At 42.8% G+C, this 22132-nt stretch overlaps 1 protein-coding gene across 1 annotated transcript in view; it reads left to right on the forward strand.

Moving 5' to 3' along the window:
- TMPRSS13 (transmembrane serine protease 13) overlaps positions 1–22132 on the forward strand; it is a 146140-nt gene that overhangs the window by 92748 nt on the left and 31260 nt on the right. Inside the window, exons 7-11 of the mRNA XM_073602484.1 lie at positions 10628–10671; positions 15239–15413; positions 17591–17757; positions 21317–21415; positions 21529–21671. Of these exons, the coding sequence (XP_073458585.1) occupies positions 10628–10671; positions 15239–15413; positions 17591–17757; positions 21317–21415; positions 21529–21671 (628 nt within the window). The remainder of the gene's footprint in view (positions 1–10627; positions 10672–15238; positions 15414–17590; positions 17758–21316; positions 21416–21528; positions 21672–22132) is intronic.

Genomic DNA, 22132 nt, shown 5'->3' on the forward strand with positions numbered 1-22132 from the left:
TTGTGTACCTGTGAAAGGAGAATCACATATTTTTTTTTCTCTTTGCTGTGAAGTGTGTTGCAAGTTGCTGTGTGTGTAAGACAGCAAGCATGGGGCGTTCAAAACAGAAAAAGGAAGCAATCCTTGCTGAAGCAAGGGAAAGGGTTCTATGGCTAGAGGGTATTTCACCACATGCCCCAGCCACGCCAGAGAATTTTTCCAAGTGTGAAATTTCTGTGACCTGGGGTAAATTAATCATGTCATCCCCAGTTGAAAAGGAAGTGAAAGAAGTTTCCCCTGGCAACAGGAAGCCAGGTGGACAACAGCGTGTGAAAAAGAGGAATATGGTCATCTGTGGAAGCAATGTCCAGGCCAACAGGGATGTCGGGGATCCAAGGAGTCTGTCTGCTGATGGTCATGACCAGTGGTATCCCTTGGCAACAGAGAGCCAGTCATCAAGGAGATTCCAAGAAAGTAAAGTTCAGCTACCAGTACCGTGCTTGGAATGTGGTCAAGTGGGGCATGGAATTTTTACTTGCCCAAGGTTCTGGAACAACGCTGAAGAGTTTGGAAAGGCTGCAGTGTCGTCCTGTGGCCACACAGAGGAAGTAGCTGGTATGGATGCAGCTGAGAGACGGCGCACTCAAGTGAAGGGTATGATGCCAGCCACTGAAAATGGTAAGACTGTTTCAGTTTGTGGGACTGAACTTAGTGACATGGGAGTGTGTCCAGCGGGAAGATCCGCAGTGCAAATGGACATAGACTTGCTGCAGTGTGCTACCCGGAGCAGTGGGGAGGCACATGGCGAAGCCCAGCTGACAGCAAGTTTAAAGACTCAAATGGACATGGGGACTATGCATGTGCCTGCTATAATCCAACAGAGTGCTGGAGAGGTTAAACTAGGGGTGACCAAAACTGTTCTTGTGCCATGTTCCCTAGTGACAGGTGCTGCAGAGTTGCCCAGGGAAACTTCAGAGGAGCTTGCAGTGATGGAGCAGAGAGTTTCCCAGGTCAGCTATGGAGCTGCCCAAGGAGGAAAGAGTTCCCCTTTAAAGATAGAGGGTGATGTGAGGAGAGGCTCACAGGCTGTGGTTGGTAATAGACAATCCACAAAAGTAGCAGTTATGTCTATACGTAATGAAAATTCAGATGGTTATGCTGACAAATGTGTTACTGTTGGCAAATGTGATGGTATTGGTGATAATGACATTGAAAAATGTGTTCCCTTTAATGTCATGTCTGAAAATGTTGCAAATGTGTTCACTGACAATGATCGGAGTAGGATATCTCCCGTGACAACCAGAAGCGCAGGCTTGTCCATGGAAGTCTCATGGGGTCTCCATGTGTTGGAGCCAGAGGTGTTCCAGGATGGCTGTGGTGCTACTCTGGTGAAGCAAAGGAAGACTGAGTCACACAGTGAGAGTGTGCGGGCGCAGCCCCACAACCCTAAGTGTAACCCAGTTGTCAAGGGGTTAATTCAGCCTGCAAAAGCTGAAAGTGCAGAGCTGTGTGTGTCAGTAGCGCCCCCAGAGCAGGTAGGGCAAAAGCATGTATTACAGCCTACCTTGTCAGATGATGTGTCAACCCAAGGGGATATGTATAGAAATGACACAGGTGATGTTTTGGCTAGTGAATCCCAGGTTCCTGTGGGGCCTTCTAGAGTAAGTGATGGAACCACAATAGACTGGGATAATTGGTATGAGAATGCAATCGCAATATTAAATAATGTGGTGGACATAACACCTGCTATGCCCAATGGAGGGATTGCAGATCGGCTGGTGCTCAAGGACACGTTTGTCCCTGTGAAGGTTATTGCCCTCCAGTCTGAAGGAACTGTTCAGGGTGCTGGCATAGCAGATGTGTTGTCCACAGCCCAACAGCTCGGATGTCAAGGTGACAATGTGACTTGTAATGACCTGCAGTGGCTCACTGACACTGGTGCAGAAGGGTTAAGTGTGAGACATGTGTCTGACAGCGCTCCAGGGGAGCAACAGGCTGTGATGAGGGGTACCTCCAAGGAGGTGGAGGTCTCTTCAAATGTCTCAAACTCAAAAGCTGCAGTGGATGAGCCCCTCCATGTCTTGGACAGGGAAAAAGACCTTAGAAAGGTCTGGTATTTAGACATGGGATGTTTAGAGATGACAGAGACCTTATTTGAAATGCTGGAGTTGGTAAAAACGCACTCATTGTACACTTGGGTGTCTCCACCGCAGTCGGACCAGGTGGTGCTGCGTAGTACTAATGGGTGGAGCCAGGTGGTACAGACTGTGCTGGGAAGTCTTGATCTACAATGGTATTGGTGGGGCCAATGCTTATTAACAGTGTGGCAAATAGTCTTAAGGTTCTCTGAGAGGGTGCTCCCAGTTACTGAGTGGTATGGAAGGCGCCCAGGAGAACTGTTGGAGACATCAAAGGTCTCTCCGGCTGGTGTAGTGACTATAAACATCTCTGCTGGTGTGGTCCGAGGTGCGGCTGAGCTGTGGTCAATAGAGGGCGTGGATACTGTCTCACCCGCTGAACCTCATGAGAAGGTAGGGCCCAAAATAGACGCAGCACTAGCAGAGATGCTTTCTATCACTCAGAAAGTGGTACAACTTAAAGTACCCGGAGACACTGTAAAGGAAAGTGCTAATGTTGGTTGCTGCAAAAATGTAATGTGTACATCAGAAAGAAGTAGTTTGTGCTTGGATCAGTGTCATTTGTTAGATCAGTTACCCATGGAGTGTTGGACAACAGGTGAGGTGAAGCTGTGCTATGGACCCTTGGGGTGTAATCGCTTGCCTGTGTTTTGTCCCTCCTCAGGTCTGGTCCTAACAACAAGTACTGAGATAGATGGCACTGATTGTGTTCGACAGGATGTCATTGAAATGTATGATCTGCTAATGTTTGGTGCTGTTAAAAGTGACGTGGTTGCCGTGGGTAACCAGAGAGAGGTTTTTGAACCTGAAAGACCTGTGGTGAAAGATAAAACTGACGTCTGTAAGCTGAAAGGTAGGATCAGGGAAGGCAGAGTTCCCCCAAGAGAGGAGAGTATGCTCAGGAACCCCAAGAGAAGAGAGGGAAGGCAGAGTATACGGAATTATAGGACCCTGTTAAGATCCAAGGTGGGACGTACCTGGAAGCACACCCGAAAAAAGGGTTGGGCCTACGTGGCTGATGGCCAGCACAGAAGTGTCCCAACTGCTATGGTGGGTGCAGGTGTTTCTCCCTCCGGATCGAAACAAGAGGGGGGGGTATGTGGCAGAGCAAGGCTCTGTCACTATGAAAATGGGGTTAAAGTGGACACAGAGTCTGCATATTGTCTGAGTGCAGAGCTACAGAGTGTAGGTTTGAGGTGGAGAGAACTGCTCTGGCAGTTTTCTCCAGGTTTTGCTAGTTCCTTATGGGGCTCTGTAGTTTGGAGATCCTTCAGAGTCTTGGGTGGGACGGGATCTCCAACCCTGTGTCCGGGTCTTGTGGACAGCCAGCAGGGTGTGTGCCCAGGTGCACACAGCCCATATAACGAGGGACTGGTGAGAGCAGAAAGGGTGGAGGAAGGTGAAGTTGGAGCAGTGGCTGCTAGTAACTGTCTCTGTGTGAGAACAGATGCTGTGTGCGTTGAAGGGCTTCAAAGCTATGTGCGTCCAAGGAGCCAGATGCTGTGTGCGTTGAAGGGCTTCAAAGCTGTGTGCGTCCAGGGAGCCAGAAGCTGTGTGCATTGAAGGGCTGTAAAGCTGTGTGCGTCAAAGGAGCCAGAAGCTGTGTGCATTGAAGCTCTTGAAACTGTGTGTGACCAAGGAGCCTAAGACTGTGTGCATCCAAGCAGCTTGTTTGAGGGGCCTGTTCCCTATAGCAGCAATACTGCTGAAGAGTAGCCAGGTGGGCTAGCATTTTCATTTGGATTTTCTATTGTATTTACTTGCTGAAGCTTGGACCCCTGCGTGGGATTCCTGGATGGACTTTTGTTGTTTTTTCCTTTAATAAACGTGGGCTACCAGGCCCTTAACTATAAATGCCTCTCTGATGTGGACTCACTGCACTAAAACGCATCTATCCACTTGAGCTGAACAATCCCCAATGTCACAATAGATATAGATATAGATATAGATATAGATATAGATATAGATATAGATATAGATATAGATATAGATATAGATATCGATATCTATAGATATAGATATCTATATATATATATATATATACACACTATAAATTTCACCAGTTTCAGGCTTCTCACTCTGATTCTCCACTTCTGAAATGGTCAATCAGAAAGTGAGAATTCTGTCACAGATCGCCAGTGAGGTGCTGAGATCGCACCTTCATAAACTGGCCGTTTCTGTGAAGTCAGTTACAAATTCTCACTGTGCTGAGATAATCAGCGGAGAACGTGTTCTCCGCTGATTATCTCAGTTTCATAAACTGGTTATGAGCTGAGATCAGCGGTGAGACTCGGGATCGCTGCTGATCTCAGTTTCATAAAAGGACACCATAATCTTTAACAGGTCTGCAGGACCCTAGAGCAGCTGTCCATAAATTTAGTGTTTTTGCAGCACTATGGATTTCAGTATTTAGTAAATAAAAATTGTCCAGGTTAAGGAAGTTTTATTCTTTAAACAGCTTGAATAATCAATGCTTTAAAACCCAACTGCAATTTTAGCTTAAATAAGCTAAATACTGTCCAAGGACATCACAACAAAAAGTATTCAAAGTCCCACAGTTAATTTCCTTTTTGAAAGCAGCCACAGACCTAGCAATCAAGCCTGTTCCCTTCTAGCATGCTATAAAGAAGAGCTCTCTATTTTTTTTTCAATTTTTTACACTTTGTCTTTTACTCAACTTTATTGCTATCACATAGGGGATCAATAGCCACCTAAGTGATAGCATATTTATAGTGACAGGTTCTCTTTAATGGGACATTAGGGGTCTATTTGAATCCTGATGTCTCCCCTGCACAGATTGTCACAAAGGTGCTGGAGTGACAAGTGATAGTAGAAATCAGAACTGACTAAAATCCTAATCCCTTCTGAGCTCGTACTTCCTGGTCTCCCTCTCCTCTATCCCGCAACATCCACCATAAAGGTCACTAGTCTGCAGGTGGGATAGCAGAGCTGGAAAACATGGTGAGAGAGTGCGGCACTTCCAGGAGTCCGTGGAACAGACTGGACGGCTCTGGAGATGAGATATCCAAAAACTCTCCCTCTAGCTTCTTCTGGGTGGGGGGTCTTCGGCTGTCTGCACATGGAAGTTAATTCATCCCAGTACCCCCCAGCAGGTGCTGCACACGTACCCTGAGCTGCTCATGCACAGCTCAATTTACATTGTGAATAAGATTGCGGAAAGGAAGGTAATACACCTTCTTTACAAAAGAGACATAGGGACCGATTTACTAAAGGAAAACAGGCTGGGGAAATTTCTCTTTGGAATGAGGTGAAGCTCTGCTAACTTCTTTCATCCAGTTGTGTGAAATCAAAAGTACCATGTTTTTACTTTTCTTGCACAGGATTGGATATTCTTTGCAGAGTGCATTTTTTCCACATTCACCAACCTAAGGGAAAATCCTCTTACAAAGTGAACCCCCTAATTGCCTTAATTAAATAAACCTCATTGTATGTCTGTTCTGTAATAAAAAAAACTTTCCTCTCTCAAACTTTTAAGGGCACAGTTCCAATTGAAGCATTTATTTCCTTTGTTGAATTGATGAAGCTGATAGTAGGTCAGGTACTTTCTTTTGTGAATCACTTCATTCTTCTAACTTGGCACATAAACACAGGGCCAAGTAATCCATTCCAGAGAACTAAGCAATAGAAATCTGTAGGGAGTCAAGGTAGGTGTTATCAGCAGGATTGGACACTGAGGCCAAAGTTCCCAGTTATTCAACTGCAGTATCTTCATTATCATAAACAAATACATATGTAAAGGCCTTATTTTTAAATAAACACTATTAAATATAGTTTATTATTCATCAAGTTTTCTTGTTATGCTGTCATGTTACAATTTGCACCTTTACACTTTGTAATTTGCCAGAAAAACATATTGGTAGATTGTCTGCTCAAATGGAAAATTGATGTCTAAAAACAGAATTCCTCAAATTAGTGAGAAATGCCATGCTGCAATAGACAGTGAAAAACGGATGGATGTGGGTTAATTTTAACAAAGGAGAATTACAGTGCATCCGGAAAGCGCTTCACTTTTTGCACATTTTGCTATGTTACAGCCTTATTCCAAAATGGATTAAATTCATTATTTTCCTCAGAATTCTACAAACAATACCCCATAATGACAACGTGAAAGACGTTTGTTTGAAAACTTTATTAAAAATAAAAAAACAAAAAAATCACATGTACAGTATCTCACAAAAGTGAGTACACCCCTCACATTGTAAATTTGCTGTCCCCTCAAAATAACTCAACACACAGCCAATAATGTCTAAACCGCTGGCAACAAAAGTGAGTACACCCCTAAGTGAAAATGTCCAAATTTTTCCTCCCCGGTGTCATGTGACTCATTAGTGTTACCAGGTCTAAGGTGTGAATAAGGAGCAGGTGTTGTAAATTTGGTGTTATCGCTCTCACTCTCTCATACTGGTCATGGTTCTGCAGCAAATCTAAGGCACACAGAATCACAGAGGCGCAGCCAGGCTAATAGGCATCCAGCGGTGAAGAGACACGTGCCAGCGCGGAGATCGCGCATGCTCACACAGTAACTTTTCCTTGGCGCCAGTGGCCTTTAAAAGGGCTTCAGCTGTACTCGTTCTTTACTGTTTGATCTGCAGCTTTACCCTGTGACCCGATCCTGAGCCTGCATCTAATCCAATACTGGCCCGACTTCCTGACCTTGCTGCTGTCTCCAGTCCTGACCCCTGGCTTCCTTAACCTTGCTTTTTCTACTTGTCTGCCTGATCCTCCGTTACCAACTTGACCTGACCTCTGACCATTTCTTGCCTGCCGTCTCTGCTAACTGATCCACTGTTTTTGACCAGGCTTGTCTGACCTTGCTCCTGCCTGCTGTCCTGCACCCACTGCACACCTGCATCCTGTGTCCTGCATCCACAGCACCCAAGCCTGTTCCTCGTCAGCTGCCATCATCTCCAGCCAAGAGAACTCTACAGGCACTCATACCTCACTGTGCTCCTATGGTCACTGTCTTAACTCCAGTGACTCCGGCACCAGGGCTGTACAAGAGGTCTCCCTCTGCACGTCAGGCTCAGCTCCAAGGTACATGTCAACATGGCACCTCATGGCAAAGATAATATAACAAGTAAACATTAGCAACAGAATTCCAATCGTGTAAATATATACATAAATGAACTCTAATGAGATCAAAACAAGATGTAAAAAATAGAGTCCGTATTATAACACACCAGATTAAAATAATGGGAGTAGTGTAAGTAATCCACATTCACGGCAGCCTTCCGATGGGAGTGAAAGCCATAGCCTCCTCTTCCTTGTCCTCATGGCAAAGAACTCTCTGAGGATCTGAAATAAAGAATTGTTGCTCCACATAAAGATGGCCCAGGCTATAAGCAGATTGCCTGAAACTGAGCTGCAGCACGGCGACCAAGACCATACAGCAGTTTAACAGTATAGGTTCCACTCAGAACAGGCCTCGCCTGGATGACCAAATAAGTTGAGTGCACGTGCTCAGCATCATATCCAGAGGTTGTCTTTGGGAAATAGACGTATGAGTGCTGCCAGCATTGCTGCAGAGGTTGAAGGGGTGGGGGGGACAGCCTGTCAGTGCTCAGATCATACGCCGTACACTGCATCAAATTGGTCTGCATGGCTGTCAGTCCAGAAGGAAGCCTCTTCTAAAGATGATGCACAAGGAAGCCCGCAAACAGTTTGCTGAAGACAAGCAGACTAAGGACATGGATTACTGGAACCATGTCCTGTGGTCTGATGAGACCAAGATAAACTTATTTGGTTCAGATGGTGTCAAGCGTGTGTGGCGGCAACCAGGTGAGGAGTACAAAGACAGGTGTGTCTTGCCTACAGTCAAGCATGGTGGTGGGAGTGTCATGGTCTGGGGCTGCATGAGTGCTACTGGCACTGGGGAGCTACAATTTATTGAGGGAACCATGAATGCCAACATGTACTGTGACATCAAAAAAGGGGAAATCAACCAGCGCAACAAATATCTCTAAGAGATAAGCAGCTGAAAATACTGAGGGTCAAATTTATCAAATCCCAAAAACAGAAATAAAAATAAGGCAGTACAGCGCTTTTTAAAGTAAAACTAATAATGATAACATGATAACTAAAAAGAAGAGAAAAAGTCCATAATAACTAGAAGAAACAGTCCAAAAAGCACTGATATGCTTCCAGTGTTGAGAGTGAGGTAATAAACATAAATGGTGACTTCCGTGACACCCTCCACCAGCATAAGGATTGGACCCTCACCTCATGTAATGGACCCCTGAGTGAATCAGTCAGGTCTCATTCAGCATTCCCATTACTGGGTCAGTAAACACACATCAGGATTGGCAGTGGTAGGACAGTGTGAATGTAAAATCCTCTTCAACTCCGATCACTTCAACTCTCCAGCCGCCTCCATCACTCAGGAGTTCTTTTTAGTTATCATGTTATCATTAATAGTTTTAATTTAAAAAGTGCTGTACTGCCTTATTTTTATTTATGTACTGTGACATACTGAAGCAGAGCATGATACCCTTCCTTCAGAGACTGGGCTACAGGGCAGTATTCCATCATTAAAAGACACCAAACACACCTCCAAGACGACCACTGCTTTGCCAAAGAAGCTAAGGGTAAAGATGATGGACTGGCCAAGCATATCTCCAGACCTAAACCATAGCATCTGTGGGACATCCTCAAAAGGAAGGTGGAGGAGCGCAAGGTCTCTAACAGTCTCTAAGGCAGTGCTGAATATAATGGTGGAAATAATGGTGGCCACAAATATTGACACTTTGGGCCCAATTTGGACATTTTCACTTAGGGGTGTACTTACCTTTGTTGTCAGCGGTTTAGACATTAATGGCTGTGTGAAGTTATTTTGAGGGGACAGCAAACATTTACATTGCAGCAAAGTGTCATTTCTTCAGTGTTGTCACATGAAAAGATATAATAAAATATTTACAAAAATGTGAGGGTGTACTCACTTTTGTGAGATACTGTACATAAGTATTCACAGCCTTTGCTCAATACTTTGTTAAAGCACCTCTGGCACCAATTACAGCCCCAAGTCTTTTTGATTACGATGCTACAAGCTTGGCACACCTATTCTTGGGCAGTTTCTCCCATGCTTCTTTGCAGGACCTCTCAAGCTCCATCAGGTTGGATGAGGAGCGTCAGTGTACAGCCATTTTCAGATCTCTCCAGAGATGTTCAATCGGGTTCAAGTCTGGGCTCTGGCTGGGCCACTCAAGGACATTCACAGAGTTGTCCCGTAGCCACTCATTTGTTATCTTGGCTGTGTGCTAAGGGTTATTGTCCTGTTGGAGGATGAACCTTCACCCCAGTCTGAGGTCCAGAGCGCTCTGGAGCAGGTTTTCATCAAGGGTGACTCTGCACATTGCTGCATTCATCTTTCCCTCGATCCTGAGTAGTCTTACAGTTCCTGCTGCTGAAAAATATCCCCACAGCATGATGCTGCCACCACCATGCTTCCCTTTAGGTATGTTATTGGCTAGGTGATGAGCAGTGTCTGGTTTCCTCCAGACATGACGCTTGCCATTCAGGCCAAAGAGTTTAATCTTTGTTTCATCAGACCAAAGAATTTTGTTTCTCATGGTCTGAGTTCTTCAAGTGCCTTTTGGAAAACTCCAGGCGGGCTGTCATGTGCCCCTTTTCTGAGTGGCTTCCGTCTGGACACTCTACCATACAGGCCTGATAGGTGGAGTGCTGCAGAGATGGTTGTCCTTCTGGAACATTCTCCTCTCTGCACAGAGAAATGCTGGAACTCTGTCAGAGTGACCATCAGATTCTTGGTCACCTTTCTGACTAAGGCCCTTCTTCCCCGTTTGGCCGGGTGACCCGCTCTAGGAAGAGTCTTGGTGTTTCCAAATTTCTTCCATATACAGGTGATGGAGGCCACTGAGATCATTGGGACCTGCTGCAGAAACTTTTCTGTACCTTTCCCCAGATCTGTGCCTTAATACATCCCTGTCTCTGAGATCTACAGACAATTCCTGGGACTTCATGGCTTGGTTTGTGCTCCGGCATGCACTGTTAACTATAGGACCTTATATAGACAGGTGTGTGGCTTTCCAAATCATGTCCAATCAACTGAATTTACCACAGATGGACTCCAATCAAGTTGTAGAAACATCTCAAGGATGATCAGTGGAAACAGGACACACCTGAGCCCAATTGTAAGTGTCAAGGCTGTGAGAACTTATGTACATGTGATATTTTTGTTTCTTATTTTTTATAAATTTGCAAAGATTTCAAACAAACATCTTTCATGTTGTCATTATGGGGTATTGTTTGTAGAATTTTGAGGAAAATAATGAATTTAATCCATTTTTGTAATAAGGCTGTAACATAACAAAATGTGGAAAAAGTGATGCACTGTAGTATATAGATATAACATTGAGAAAAGGTGCCAGTCTGACAGGCATGCCGAACAAATATTCACAATCATCCTAAAAACATACATATTGTATACATTTTACTTGCTATGTACAAACATTTATTTTTCTGCTTTACTGTAGTGAAACTTGTTCCACTGGCCAGTATTTGTCGTTAAAATGCTCAGGTAAGCAGTGTGTGATTACTCCAAATATAGCTTGCTGATTTATGTGCAGTTTACTTTATTCTATAGTTATAGTATTAAACCCTCAGCCTTTTTAGCTGGGCACACTAAAATATACATCCCCCCCAGTAAACTATTTGGTAAAATATTTACCCCAGCACTTGCAGTTTACAACTTTCAGTGCTGCTTCCCTGAATTTCTGGTCTTCATAGGATTTAGCAGTGGACAGTGCTGACTTCAAGGAGTCCTTCAGCTTGGAGAAGGGAAGAGGGAGAAGGAGGGAGAGGAGAAGGGTAGTGCATTAATATCCTAGGCTATGGGATGTTTCTATTGGTGCACACAGTGTAGGGAGACATGACTCTATTCCCTGCATACAAGGGTGGCTTCATAGGAGGCTGCAAGAGAAAGGAGCTGCCCAAACAGGAAACCTGAGACAACAGTAATGGCACCAGCTTAAATAGGAAAAAAAACAAAACATAAAGCAGCTGCAAACCAAGTAAGTGTTTAAACCCATTGCTGAAACTGCTTAAAAAACAAGTTAAAATGTCACTTTAACTACTAGCAAATATTCTGGGAAGGGAAGGGAATGCAATCTGAAAAGGTGCCTACTTTAGTTTTAGAGAGAAATCCAAATGCAAGTATAGTGTGCTGGGACTTGTAGTGCCACAAAGACAGAAAAAAAAGTAGGGTGTGCTGGGACATGAAGTTCTATAGAGAGAAAGTATAGTGTGCTCAAACTTGGGGTTCCACGGGGAAGGGAGAAATGTGAGTATAGCGTGCTGGGACATGTAGTTCTTGAAGGAGTTTCTGAGTTGTCTAGAGACAGAAGAAATGCAGAGAATAATGCATGGCTCAGATCTTTGTAGAAAGTATGAGAAGTGGCAAGATTGACCAAAACCATTGATGGAAAGACTTGGGTGGATGGATGAGGGGGAGGCAGTGGAGGGCTTCTTAAGGAAAATGTTGGTGCTTTACAGTCAGGGGCTCAAACACCAGCTCATCACAGATCAAAAGAACATATTAATCCCTACAATTCCCAGAGTTTATAATAAAACAAGGGCAACAGATTCCCACTACACTGAGCACACAGCTCTTTTATTATATTTATAGGATGTGGTTACTAAGCTCTCATTCCAAAAGTAAATAGGATTTGTGACTGAATTTGGGGGGAATAATTGTCTTAGTTTAGTCTAAATCTTTTTTAGTCTATTCATTTGGAGAACAGTAGCAGGTTATTGCATCAAGCCAGACTATTACGGAATAAAATAACTTTCCACTGAGTTGAGGAAAGGAACATTTAGTAAGTCTGGCTTTTCACATTCTCTGTACAAGGAGCATGGGGGCTGATTTACGAAAACTGGAGATTGCAAAATCTGGTGCAGCTCTGCATAGAAACCAGTCAGCTTGCAGGTTGTTTTGTCAAAGCTTAAAGTGACACTAAATGGTTGGGTTTTATTTTTTTTTAAATAACAAACATATCATACTTACCTCCATTGTGCCACTCGTTTTGCACAGAGTGGCCCCGAACCTGCTCTTCAGGGGTTCCTCGGCGGCTCCCTCAGCTCCTCCCCGCATCAGATAACCCCCTAGGAGAAGCACTCTCCCGGGGGGTTACCTTGCGAGAGCGCTCCATGGACACCGAATGCAGGACTCGGCCTCAGCCCCGGCAGGGGCTTTGATTGACAGCAGTGGGAGAGCCCAGAACCCCAGGCAGGGAGAGAGCGCGTCCCCGTGGGACAAGTTCGAGGGTTCAGGTAAGTAAAACGGGGGGGCTGGGGGGCCGGTCACTGACAGCTGTTTATTCACCTTAATGCATAGGATGCATTAAGATGAAAAAACACGAACCTTTACAACCCCTTTAATTGAACAAGCTTAGAAGCTGATTGGCTACCATGCACAGCTGCATCAGCCCACTTTTAGGAAATCAACCCCAAGGGCTGGAGCTATTGTTGGAATTGTAAAAGCAACAATGGAACTTTAGTTCTATGCCTTCCCTGTATTTTACCTGGTGATCCTGTCAGTAACACACTAGCAGTCCTAGAGGTACAACGATCACTCGTTGTACTGTATCTATAGAGAAGAAGTGTTGTCAGTCTAGGACAGAAAGTGTTAGGACTACAGAACACCCCTTCTCCTCTTTATAACATCAAGGGGAGATGTTTTCTATTTCATAGATCTGAACTATGGGGGCTAACAAGCAGAAAATTTGCTTTCTGCAACTATTTTTCTATCATTTCCAGTGACTTTCCCCAAACTGTAATCTTAAGGCCCCTTTCACACGGGCCATATAATCAGTTATGCCTGTTAGTTGATCAGGGGGTTCTGATCGAAAGATCCATGCATTCCTATGGACAGACGGGAGTAAACAGATTTGTACCTGTTTACACCCGCCTACCTCCGGGTCAGATCTGGCCCGCTTAAAAATAAAATGGATGGGAATCGTTCCTTTTCTGTTTAGGTGGATCAGATTGGAGAGTAGTCGGGTGTAAATGGGCAGCGAGGTCCATTTACTCCCAGCCACCCATAAGAGCAGAGTGGGCTCTGTCCGTGTCTGATCTGCAGAAACTAAACAGACAGAGATGTGTCATCCGCCAGCTGTGCTTCAATCAGCAGGGGATCTGTGAGCTGATCTCCTGCTGATCAGGACAGAATCCGCCCCATGTGAAAAGGGGCCTTTAGTCACATGTCCTTCACATTGGTCCTTCTAGACCAGCTTTTCCCAGGCTTTTTACAACAGAAGAACCCTTGCAATAATATTCAGGTGAATCCCTGCTAAAAATTATTTTATATAAAAATTGTGGTATGTAGGCCACACCACATCAGTGGTTAATGAGAGGTGGTCCCCTTACACTGGTGGCCAATGGAAAAAATGTTCCTTACAGTGGTTGTCAGTGGAAAGGATGGCCTTACATTGGTGGTCAGTGGGAAAATGCAGCTTACATAGGTGGTCAGTGGGAGGAATGGTCCTTACACTGGTGGTCAGTGGAAAGAATGTTCTCCTTTAGAGACAGCTAAAACGATCATTGGTGCCAGTGGTTACAGTAGCTAAATAACAAAATAGATGAGAAGTTGTCTCTGCCAAGTGGCATTGCTGTCAGAACTATGCAGGTACCATCAGGTGGGAGTTTAGTCCACTACTGCTCAAGGAACCCCAAGCAAACTCTGGGGGAACCCTAGTGTTCCACAAAACCCTGGTTGAGAAAGGCTGCCATTAATTGTATGTCAATGTAAAAGTGCCCCTTTACATTGGTGGTCATTGTAGGTGGGAGGCAAACCTGTCATTGCTCAAGGAACCACTAGCAACCTCTAGAGGAACCCTGGGTTTGCAGGAAACTCTGGTTGTAAAAGCCTGTTCAAGACCTTGCTACATGTCAAAGTGTGTGACAAACACTGAAGACAATCCTGTAACTAGATGCAAGAGTAATAGCATTGAGTGCTAACAGAAAATGCACTGTCTGTGACTACTAAATTGTGATGACATTATGGCAGCTCTATGAGCAAGTGAAATAAACAGCCTAATCCACCATGGATATGATGATGGCAGAAATCAGCACCATAAGAAGTGAAGAGCACCAATGCAAAAATGTTGACAACTATGCTGCTATTATCTGCCCTCTTAATCACAAAGCTAGTCGTATAATTTTGTTGGCAATGTTGCAGTTTTCTATTAGCTTTTAGCTGAGAAGTGGGTCTGCACAGTCTCCTAAGCAATCATATACAGTATATATACAACTAACTTAGAGTGTTAAAGTAGAACTATAGGGAAATCTTTTTTTTTCATTTTGGATAGAGTAAGGGAGGGTTATAACCCTTGTCAGTGTTTTTTGTTGCCATTTGTGTCCCATTAAGGAGATTTCTTTTCACTTCCTGTCCCATAGCCAAAACAGGAAGTGAGAGGAAATCCCTGCAAATTAGGAGAATCCCTTGAAGCCCCCAGGTCACCAGAACTAGTGCCCCATTGGAAGATTTCCCCTTTATTACTTATCTGGGGACAACCCGAAATTTGGGATTATCTTTTACGTTCACTTTCAATTATAATGGTAAACAGGTCAATTCTCTCTAACAGGGGCAGATCCAGCAATAAAAACCTAATAGGTGTTCTTATCCATCTCCACTATGTCCAAAATCAAATTAAAAATGTTGTCTTTATTTATATGTTAACTTAGAAATGCCCAGAGTGTCCTGGACACTGGAACTGCAATTGTATAATGTATAAAAAAGACAGAAAGGAAAACCCCAGCAACAAAGTCCACAACAGCAAATGAATTGGTCAAAAACACATTATCTTCACTACCATAAATGTGACATACAAATATAACCAAAAATTAATTTTAAACATTTAAAAAGGCATAAATTAGTTCATAGTAAAAAGATAGCAGCCTCCCCAGTTAGAAAAATATACTTTTCTTTCTAAGTTTTAATCATTTCTGGTGCTAGTATATTTGCTGTGGTTGAAATCAGATAAAAAGCTCCAAAACTTCTGAAAAATGTCTATACCCAGCATCATTTTTAAAATATTGGTTGCTATGGTTGATCTATAATTGTGTTAATTACTTCCTTTGTCTTACAGATTGTGGGAGACAGATGACTAGTAGTAGAATTATTGGGGGCACCTCGGCCAGTACTGGAGAATGGCCCTGGCAAGTCAGTTTACAAGTTCCTAATGGAAAACGTTATGCCCATGTTTGTGGAGGAACCCTTATCAACAGCAACTATGTTTTAACAGCATCTCACTGTTTCGGCATGTGAGTATAATGGGTGTATATGTGTGTGCTCAGAAAGGATTTACAAAGCACTATGGTCAAATTTAGGGGTGATTTTGGAGCATATTCTGTTGTTAGAATGCATCTTCCTTTTAATGTGGAAATTCACCTTAGATATACTCAATGAACATTGCCATATACCATGTACATTGATAAATGTATAGCGCAATGTTTGCATTTTGTCTGTACAGTTTTCAACCAATTCACCTTTGAAACCGCCAGCTATTATCACTGACAAAATGCAACTCGCAGGGACTATGACATCACGTGCCCACCTACAGCTTTGTGAGCGCAATGACAACCTGACCATGAGCTCACATACAGAACGCAGTAAAAGAAAGATAGGGTGACAGATCTATATGTAGAATGTGTAGGGTGTGTTCTTACGTTGCAATAGGATTTTCACTTGGTTGGTGAATTTGGTAAAAATTTACTTTGTGTGGAAGCGAGGCTGATTTTGTACATTGCTTTTGGTCCTGCCCTATAGTCCATGTATTTTGGTCTGAAGTAGGCTCATTTCTGTCTACTGTTTTAGGCCTACCTAATATCTTGCACCCCAAAAATTGTTTACTGGGTATTTTTGGTAAACTGACTGTTCCTACACATGTTAAACGTTTATTACAAATATTGTATTCTGTCCTGGCAAGGAACAACTTGTCCTACTCTAACCACTTGGCTCCAGTTGATAAATGACAGCCTGCCTTTATACAAACTCATATTTGAACTTCGAAAAAAAAAATCATCTTTTTGATACGTTATGACACAAGTGGGTGCCCAGCCCTCTTACCCTGACAACATTAGACTCAAAAACTTAGAATGGTTCCCTTTATTTTCCCTTTGGCACTCCTGGCATTGTAATACACTTCTGATTTGTCATTATTTTCTATTGCTATATGCTTGGGCGTCCGCAGAAGTTTTTCTGTTCACAGAATCACAGTGCGGTGCTGCATGTCACGGTGCGCGCTGTGTGATCTGTGCTGAGCTGGGTAAAGGTGTGAGTGGGACCGGCGTCAGCATCAGCTTTTCTTGAGAGACCCGTAGCTTTAGTGCCCCCCCCCTGTCCTGGCACCTTAAGGCAGCCGCCTTTCCTCCCTCATGCTGGCGCTGGCTCTGCACCCACCCAGGATCAGCCTGGCCCCTGAGTGTCCATGTGCAGATACCTTGCTCCGGGGGGGTGAAAAGCCCCCCCTTGCCCCTACCTGAGGACTCCCATGGCTACAGGTAACATAGGGGGAGATTTACTAAAACCGGTGCATACAGAATCTGGCGAAGCTGTGTATTGTAACCAATCAGCTTCCAGTTTTTATTAACAAAGCTAAATTGAACAAGCTGATGTTAGAAGCTGATTACTATGCACAGATGCACCAGATTCCCTGTGCACCAGTTGTAGTAAATCTCCCCCATGGTTTCATATACATTACCATTCTCTATGCTATTAATGTTCTTTTTTGAGACACGGGAAGCATAGTTGGGTTGTATTGTACCCAGGTTATTAATGTTTACTTGTATAACAATTAAAAAAGGTTAAACATATTTAAAAGAAAAAAAAATACTTCACAAAGAATACCCAATCACAAGCACAAACAGTAAAAAAAAAAAAAAAAAAAAAAAAAAAACAAGTTTTTCTGCTTGCACATGATTGGATGATGGTTCACTTTGCTAAGAGAACAGCCAATTTGCTTTTGCCTTTAGCAAATCCACCTCTTTGAGTCATTAACCTGAAACAAGTATGAAGAGGACTTTGTTCTGATTTTCCTAGTTCCAGGTCAGAGACTCAAAATATTGAAGGAAGTAGGTAAGCATAAAAGTCAGGAATCTGGTAGTTTCAGAAGGAGGCTGGCAATTTGAATGCAAATTCTTAGTTTTGTAAAATAATGAAAATAGTAGAAAAATCAATAACACTAAATAAGTGAGACAGTGAGGTTGATTTACCAAAACCAGGGAGTGTAAAATCTGATGCAGTTCTGCATAGAAATCAATCAGCTTCCAGGTTTTTTTGTCAAAGCTTAATTGAATAAGCTGAGGCCAGAAGCTGATTGGCTACCATGCACAGCTGCGCCAGATTGTGAGTGCTCCGGTTTTACTAAATCAGGAAAATAGCAAAAGCTATGTGATTTAGTTATTGTATAACAACACATCTCTACTCCCTTCTTTGACAGCTCTATTCCGATGGAAGACTGGAGGATTGTTGCTGGCACAAATAATTTGAACCAAGCTCGCAGCGTGTCTGGTGTGTCGGCTATTATAAGACATGAGAACTACAACGCAGATAATGATGATTATGATATGGCTCTGATGAAACTGAAAAACCCCTTCACCTATTCAGGTAAAGATATTAGAAGTTGTTGAGAAATATAATATCACTTAACCACTTCAGCCCCGGACCATTTGGCTGCCCAAAGACCAGAGCACTTTTTGCGATTCGGCACTGCGTTGCTTTAACTGACAATTGCGTGGTCGTGCGAGGTGGCTCCCAAACAAAATCGAGGTCCTTTTTTCCACACAAATAGAGCTTTCTTTTGGTGGTATTTGATCACCTCTACGGTTTATATATTTTGCGCTATAAACAAAAAAATAGCAACAATTTTGAAAAAAATGCATTTTATATAAGTATAGCCAAGCGGTGAAGAAGTGGTGTATTCACCGCTCTTAAACCGCTCCTGCCCATTGAAATCAATGGGGCAGTGCGGCTATACCGCCGCTGTAGCGGTGCTATGTGAGCGTTTTTAACCCTTTTTCGCCCGCGAGCGGGGGTTAAAACCGCACCGCTAGTGGCCGAATACCGCCGCTAAAACGACGGTAAAGCAGGGCTAAAAATAGCGCCGTTTTACCGCCTACGCCCCCACCACCCCAGTGTGAAAGGGGCCTGAGGGAGATGTCACAGGCTGTCATCAAGAGTGCCTGACTATGCTCACCCTTTCTGTCTATCTCATCCATTCATAGAAACTGTCAATATAGCTTCTATGAATGAAGCACAGGAGTTGATGTACTAAAACTGGAGAGTGCAAAATTTGGTGCAGCTGTGCATGGTAGCCAATCAGCTTCTAACTTCAGCTTGTAAAATTAAGCATTGACAAAAAAACCTGGAAGCTGTGCAGAACTGCACCAGATTTTGCACTCTACAGTTTTAGTAGATCAACCCCACAACAACGAATAGTGAGGATGGACCTTTTAATCATCCACCTAACCTCCATTTATAGATCCTGTTTCATTCAAAAAAAGCTGCAGTACCAGCTTCTATGAATGAAAGTGCTGGGTGGAAGGAGCGGGCATAGTTCCTACTGTTTATCCTGGTATTTAACATAAAACAATTGATATGCACATTTTAAAATCTTTAGCAAAATTATGGCTATCACTAAAAGATTTGAATGTAACAGATAGGATACAAAATGATCTGGAGGAGAAACATGTGTTTGTGTCCCTAGAAATAAAAATAATTTGAATATTTCTTTAAATGTTTTATTCATGTCTGCTGACAAAGAGTCAGTAAAAAGGTAAAAAGAGAAGATAGTTGGTGCTTGATAGTAATGACCTGTAAGCAGTAGGATATCACCAAAGAACTACTAAATAGCACATTTGAAGCTTGTGGAAGCTACTGCTTGACTCTAAATGATTGGTTTTCCACATATACAGTGTATGGTCCAAGCATTCTTTCCAGGTCTAGTTCTTTCTGCATTGATATCATGCAAACCACCTCTTGGTTCAGAATTGTTCTTTTTAAGTGCATTAGTAAAAGTATTAAAGAGGTTCTTTAAATAACCTTGGGTGATCTGGTTACTTACAGTTGTTGCTTTATTTTCAGAGTTTTCCTGTGTTTTCAAGTCAGTTTCTAGGTCCTCTACTGATGTAGTGTACTGGTTGATGTACTAAAACTGAAGAGTGCAAAATCTGGTGCAGTTCTGCAAAGAATCCAATCAGCTACCAGGAATTATTTTCAAAGCTTAACTGAACAAGCTGAAGTTAGAAGCTGATTGGCTACAATGCACAGCTGCACCAGATTCTGAGTGCTCCAGTTTTAGTAAATCCCCACCACCACACGCCTCTCCTCCTGGCAGCATTCACCATTTTGAGAGTCGCTTGCTTGAAAATCAGCTTTTTCATTCATTTAGCCCACTTATCAGCAGGCGTCTGAGGTCTGGAGTTGTAAAGCAGGTCCCCACCTTTCCCCAGAGCTGCTCTTTTGACCATTATAGTTGCCCTTTGCTGTTCAGGAGGAGTCTGCTGATCTTGGTCCTGGGCCAGAGCTCAGCGTTAAAATGGTTGTAAAGCCAGTGATCCCAATTCCTGCCAGCCCCTCTTTAATAATAAGAATTACTACACAGTGGATGTGTTTTTTGAAAATTCGGCAGCTAAATACCTTTTTCACATCGCTGATGTGTGGTCACATGACTGCCCTCTGCTCTCCTCCCCCGATCTATGTACTACAGTGGGAGAGGCTGAGATTTCCCTCTGATATCAGCTGGGCGGTCCCAACTGACATCAGGGCACCAAGGCCATGACTGCACATCAGCGATGGGAAAAAGGTATTTACCTGCTGAATTTTCAAAAAACACAGACACTGTGTAGTATATTACAGAGGGGCTGGCAGTAATTGAGATCACTAACTTTACTGGCGCACAGAATAGCCGCAGGAGGGGAGGGGTGGATTTTCTTTATCAGCTCACACACTAGCAAGTGACAGGGAGAGAGGAAGGGGGAGAGGGAAGAGGGAGAGCAGCAGGATGACGGAGGCATGTAAACTGACCACGGTATCATGGATCAGTGGCCATGATTACTATGGTCAGCACACTAAGAAAAAAAAAAGGGGGGGGGGGGTTACAAACCCTTTAATTCCACTATCCAATGTAAAAGAGGAGCAACTCAGCCAGATTTTTAGATTTTAAAGTTGACTTTTCTGAATCTGAAATGTGTGTCCTTCAAATAAAAAAAGGAATTTACTAGCCCAAAATGATGCTGTAAAGATTCAGCTCTAAACATATGAAGTACTTAGGGGCTAAAAAAGAATATTATTGGTAGTCTTTACATCTTACATTTGAAACAATTTTAAAACTGGAAAAAATATATATCTTGGTCAGGCAGATTTTAATAAAAATGGTATTCTTACTAAAAATTCTATTAATGAATAATAATAAGAAAACTAATGCAGCTAATATACATATATAACCTGCCTGCAAGCTGAACAAAAGAAATAGAAGCCTGCATCTGATTCACTGCAATTATCGTTTATCTGGATAATGTCAACAGGGCCACACAGGGAGCTAAATTTGGCCAATTCAGCAGATGAGTGGCCAACTTTTGTGTTTCTACTCTCAGTGACCATTGACTCCAGAATAGGAAATCTAAATTGGGATTGGGATTGGGAAATCTAAAACTTTTAAGTTGTCACATGAACAGCAGGTTAGGGGAAACCCAAATGGGGACACCAGTTCTGGTACAAACTACCTAATATGGAATATCCCATTGAATGTAAAAGATCTCCTACTACTTTACGCTGTTTCCTTAGACACAAAAACAAATAGATCTGACATTAGTCCAAACCATTCCCTACACTTCCAAAATAAAAATAAAGGTTTTGCTTTACATACACGGTAACCTGCCAATATGAAGAAAAATAGAAGTTGCCTGTTTGGCTTTATGCTGATAAAGTTACAGCAGAAAAAATATATTGAACTACAGAATGATTAGCTCTGGGCTTTTGCGTGTGAATCTACAGCATAAATACATCACTAAGATAACAATTATTATCAAAATGCGTTTACATATGACTAAGCAGGTAAAGTTATGTTAAAATATTTTTGTATACTTTTGCATTGTTTTCATAATAGCATTTATTACCTTATTTTGCATGTAGTTTATACATCCTGCATCTTCTGTCTATATTTTAGCTACCATCCAGCCTGCCTGTCTTCCAATGACTAATCAAAACTTTTACCCCAACACTAAATGCTGGATCACTGGATTTGGTAAAACCGTTGCTGCATCTGGTGAGTAGAGGAAATTTCTTGACAGTTTTTCATGCTATAATAGCAACTGTTAGTGAAGACAGTACATGCGGTAGTAATGAGTTATGATGAGAAATACATGTTTCTTCCTGTAGAGGAAACTTCCCAGCAACTGATGAAAGCAGAAGTGGCCATCATCTCTGAATCAACCTGTAACAGTGTTAATGTGTATAATGGCCACATCAGTGCGCGAATGATGTGCGCTGGAGATCTCAGAGGAGGGACAGATTCTTGTCAAGTGAGTATTAATGGACCAGTCTAAGCAGGGGTCATATGGCTTACTTTTACAGCAGTACAAATAATAGGGTGACTCCATGCAGATGTCGAACAGTTGGAAAAGCGAAGGCTGGAGTAAAAAAATGTCAGCAGGAGCCAGCCTGCAGATAAGGAACACCAAGTCTTTACTCTGGGAATGGCAAAGTATTTGCAATCTTTACAACTGTAGTCCTCATTGAAAGTCAATGCCGCAGTTGTAAAGGCCCATTCTTACCATTGCGTTATAACTGTGCCAAAATACACATTCTCAGCTAACGGAAACTGCAAAAAAAATGGTTTCCATTCTAATCTATTAAGCTTTTCACATTAATTTGTTATCTACAGTGTAGAGTTTTTTTTTAAATACCCTGCTTGCTGCAACTTTTCTGTGTGTGCAATTCTTGGAAAACCTATATTATGCTAAAGCAATGCACTAAAGACACA

Source organism: Aquarana catesbeiana, linkage group LG10 (genome assembly GCF_042186555.1).
Source record: "Aquarana catesbeiana isolate 2022-GZ linkage group LG10, ASM4218655v1, whole genome shotgun sequence".
In the NCBI taxonomy this organism is placed as follows: domain Eukaryota; kingdom Metazoa; phylum Chordata; class Amphibia; order Anura; family Ranidae; genus Aquarana; species Aquarana catesbeiana.